Source organism: Sus scrofa, chromosome 2 (genome assembly GCF_000003025.6).
Source record: "Sus scrofa isolate TJ Tabasco breed Duroc chromosome 2, Sscrofa11.1, whole genome shotgun sequence".
In the NCBI taxonomy this organism is placed as follows: domain Eukaryota; kingdom Metazoa; phylum Chordata; class Mammalia; order Artiodactyla; family Suidae; genus Sus; species Sus scrofa.
Window position 1 is genome coordinate 53,185,372 of NC_010444.4, and position 3,750 is coordinate 53,189,121.

The following is a 3,750-nucleotide window of genomic DNA, read 5'->3' on the forward strand; positions in this document are numbered from 1 at the left end:
TAAATTGGACCTCATAATGATTGCGTTATTTACAATGAAGTTGCTAGGGACAAGTATTTAAATTGCTAAGTTTTAAACAGATTGGCCAATATGATTATGATCTTAAAAATGAACATCTGACATAATCAAATAGGACATTGAACATGATTTGCCATATCTTTTCTGTCTTCAAGTCCTGGATCCATGTGGGTAAAGGATATAAACTATGAGCTAACTTCTATCACCTGGCTAATTTATGCTTAACCTAGATGACTTTGTGACATATTTGAAAATTATTTTAGTATTCTCCCAACTCACACCCCTGTATATTTCTCCAACATCTTTGAAATGCTTTCAGACACCAGTCCTGTCATGGTGTTTCCTCTGGGCAATATCCTTTGCTCTCATCCACCAATTTTAACTTATCTGAAAAATGTTTTTTACTAATGTGTTAATAACAACAAAATTATACACTAAGTTTCTACATAAAATTTAAAAATCACCTAGCAATTGTCATGAGAATAATAACTTTTCAAGAAAAATAGTTCAGTGACTTTCCTATCACCTGACAAATTGGAACATATAGCTAGCTATTCAACTGTCTTCCTAAACTGCTGGATCAGAGTATTTCTCTAAAAAATATAAAAAATAATTGTCTTAGCCTTAAACAGTGAACTAGAGTTATACAACAGTATCATACACCCTCAAATAAATCCTCCTGCACTCCTTAACATAGTTCACGCCATTTAAAATGACATGCAATTTATTTTACCTCTCCAAAAGGCAAACTAGCAGAGCAATATATTTTAATTTGTGTTTCTGGAAATCACTGAGCATTTATTTTGAATACATGTGAATGGGGCATGAGAAATTGAAGATATTAAAAAAGGAAAGAAGAGATACAGGAAAGGATACCAAGAGGACACACTTTTTATAAATAATAGTTTTCTGCACAGTTAAGCCTACCCTCCAGTTTAATCTTTCATTGAGAGCATGGCCACACTGACCACAGAGGCTTCCAACGACCATCTGCATGGTAAAGAGCCAAGTATTAAAAGGTATCCCCTGACACCCTTTGTTTACCCTTGAACCTGCCCAGTGCCCTCTTCATAGCTCCAGTCACATCCTTGTTCCTCAAACTGTAGATGAGTGGGTTAAGCATGGGTGTGAGGATGGTGTAGAACACAGAGAAAACTTTGTCTTGCTCTGGCCTGTGGTAAGAGTGTGGCAGCATGTAGGTGTACATGGCAGCCCCATAGAACAGGGTCACCACTGTCATGTGAGATGAGCAGGTGGCAAATGCTTTCTTCCTCCCCTCCACTGAGCTCATGCGGTGGACAGTGGTTAGGATTTGGGCATAGGAAGCAATCACCACTGAGAAAGGAATCAGCAGCATCAAAACACAGCACACGTACATCACTGTCTCATAGAGACCTGTGTCTGCACAAACCAATTTCAGGACTGCAGGTGCCTCACAGAAGAAATGGTTAATCTCCCGGGCACTGCAAAAGGGGAAACTCATGGTGATGGGGGTTAGAAGGAATCCATCCAAAGAGCCCCCAAACCAGGAACCTGCTATAATCATCCAACAAACACGGCGGCTCATGAGGATAGGATAGCGGAGGGGGTTACAGATGGCCACGTAGCGATCGTAGGCCATGAGGCCCAGGAGGAAGAACTCAGCTCCCACAAGGGTGAGATAGAGGAAGTGCTGAGCTGTGCACCCCACAAAGGAAATGGTCCTTTGATCCAGAAGATAATCCATCAGCATTTTGGGCACAATGGTAGAGATGTACATCATGTCAATGAAGGAGAGGTGGCTGAGTAGGAAGTACATGGGGGTGTGGAGGCGTGAGTCTGTGCGGATCAAGAATATCATGACTCCGTTGGCTATCAATGCGGTAAAAAATATGGTAGAGATGATGGCAAAAAGAAGGCCTGATATGTCCTTTCTGTTGAACAACCCCATGAAGGTAAAATCCATGGAAGATATGTTGTACCCTTCCATTGATCCCATGATACCACGTCTGTGACCTAGAATCTTCCAAAAAAAAATGATTTCTGCAGGGAATTAGGATAGCATACAGATTGATGTTTAGGAAGTAAATTTCTAAAAGTTGGTAGAAAACATTTAAAAAATGTTTTTGTATTACTTTGCTACTGATACTTAGCAACTGATTTATCCTGGTATGTTTTTTTAGGTAAAATTGATAATTTAAAATAAAGAAGTCTTTAAAATCATTGGACAAGATGATGTCAGCAGATGATATTGTACTACAGTGATACATGTTAACAACACTTAAGGGTGAACATCACACTATAAAGTTGTTAAATATACTCTTGTCTAGTGTGTGTGCATCTGTGTGTGTGTGTGCAAACATACTGCTTTGGATTCTTTTTTTTTTTTTTTTTCTTTTGTCTTTTCTAGGGTGGCACCTGCAGCATATGGAGGTTCCCAGGCTAGGGGTCTAATCAGAGCTGTAGCTGCCAGCCTATGACAGAGCCACAGCAACGTGGGATCTGAGCCGCATCGTCAACCTACACCACAGTTCAGGACAGCACCGGGTCCTTAACCCACTGAGCAAGGCCAGGGATCAAATCCTCAACCTTATGGATTCTTTTAAACTGGTATCCTTCTCTACCCATATTTATTATCTTTATCACCTCCATCTTCACATCTCAGGACTGCCATTTAGCAACAAATATGAGTGATATACCGTATTTTTGGATTACCATATTTGAGCTGCAAATCACTGTCTAGCAATGTTGTCTTGCTGTAAATTAATTTATATTGCAGACAAAATCGAATGAAGTAAAGGGAGCACTGGAAATTACTCTTGCAAGCCCAGATGTACAAGAGGTTTTCAGTGCTCCAGAATTATTTTTGCTTATTTTTTTAAAAGACATTTCCATTTTAGGATGATGTGTAAGTAGCATTAGGATTATGGTAGGCATTAGGATTATGGTAGGCATTAGCATTTATCATTAGCAATTAGGATACAGAGATACTATCATGAGGACATACATATTAAACTATAATTCATCTATTATTTTTGGAAACTGGAATTATAGTAATTTGTAATTAAGAAAAACTCATTGACTGTGTTTTATACAAACTCAGATGATGATAAAGGAAAAAAAAATCCATAACCAACTTTTTGAAAGTTAAGGATGGTTTTTCCATATGTTTAAAGTTAAATATATCAGAGCAAGTTATATTGGTTTTCCAACCAATATGTTTGGAAGTTAAACTGATCAAACTAGTCTGTACGCCTTTAAATATATTAAAAATAAAAGCATTTGAGCCAAGTGCACAGAAAAATTACTATTAAGAACAATTATGATATTGCAGAGAGTTTACGTTGTGCCAAGTGCTTCATGTCTTTTGACACATTGAGTTTCACAGTAAACTTAAGTGATGAGTTATAAAACCCTCTTTCACTGATGGCATATTTGAGAATAATATTCCCATGGTCACACAGGCTGTTGGTGGCAGGGATTTTTGGACTAAGCAGTCTCATATCATTTTTTGCTCTTACAGCCCAGAAAAATGACTAGACATTTATTGTGATTATAAAATAAAACATGCCAGAGTTCCCGTGGTGGCGCAGTGGTTGACGAATCCGACTAGGAACCATGAGGTTGCGGGTTTGGTCCCTGCCCTTGCTCAGTGGGTTAACAATCCGGCGTTGCAGTGAGCTGTGGTGTAGGTTGCAGACGCGGCTCGGATCCTGCATTGCTGTGGCTCTGGCGTAGGCGGGGGGCTACAGC

General features: G+C 39.1%; 1 protein-coding gene across 1 annotated transcript; it reads right to left on the reverse strand.

The window, feature by feature from the left end:
* On the reverse strand, positions 1,031-2,114 carry LOC110259737 (olfactory receptor 2T1). The gene has a single exon (XM_021085480.1). It carries the CDS (start codon positions 1,994-1,996, stop codon positions 1,031-1,033), a length of 966 nt encoding a protein of 321 aa, XP_020941139.1. The 5' UTR covers positions 1,997-2,114.

Coding starts and splice junctions, on each gene's coding strand:
- LOC110259737 (XM_021085480.1), bottom strand. CDS start 1,996: ATGGGATCAATGGAAGGGTACAACATATCTTCCATGGATTTTACCTTC.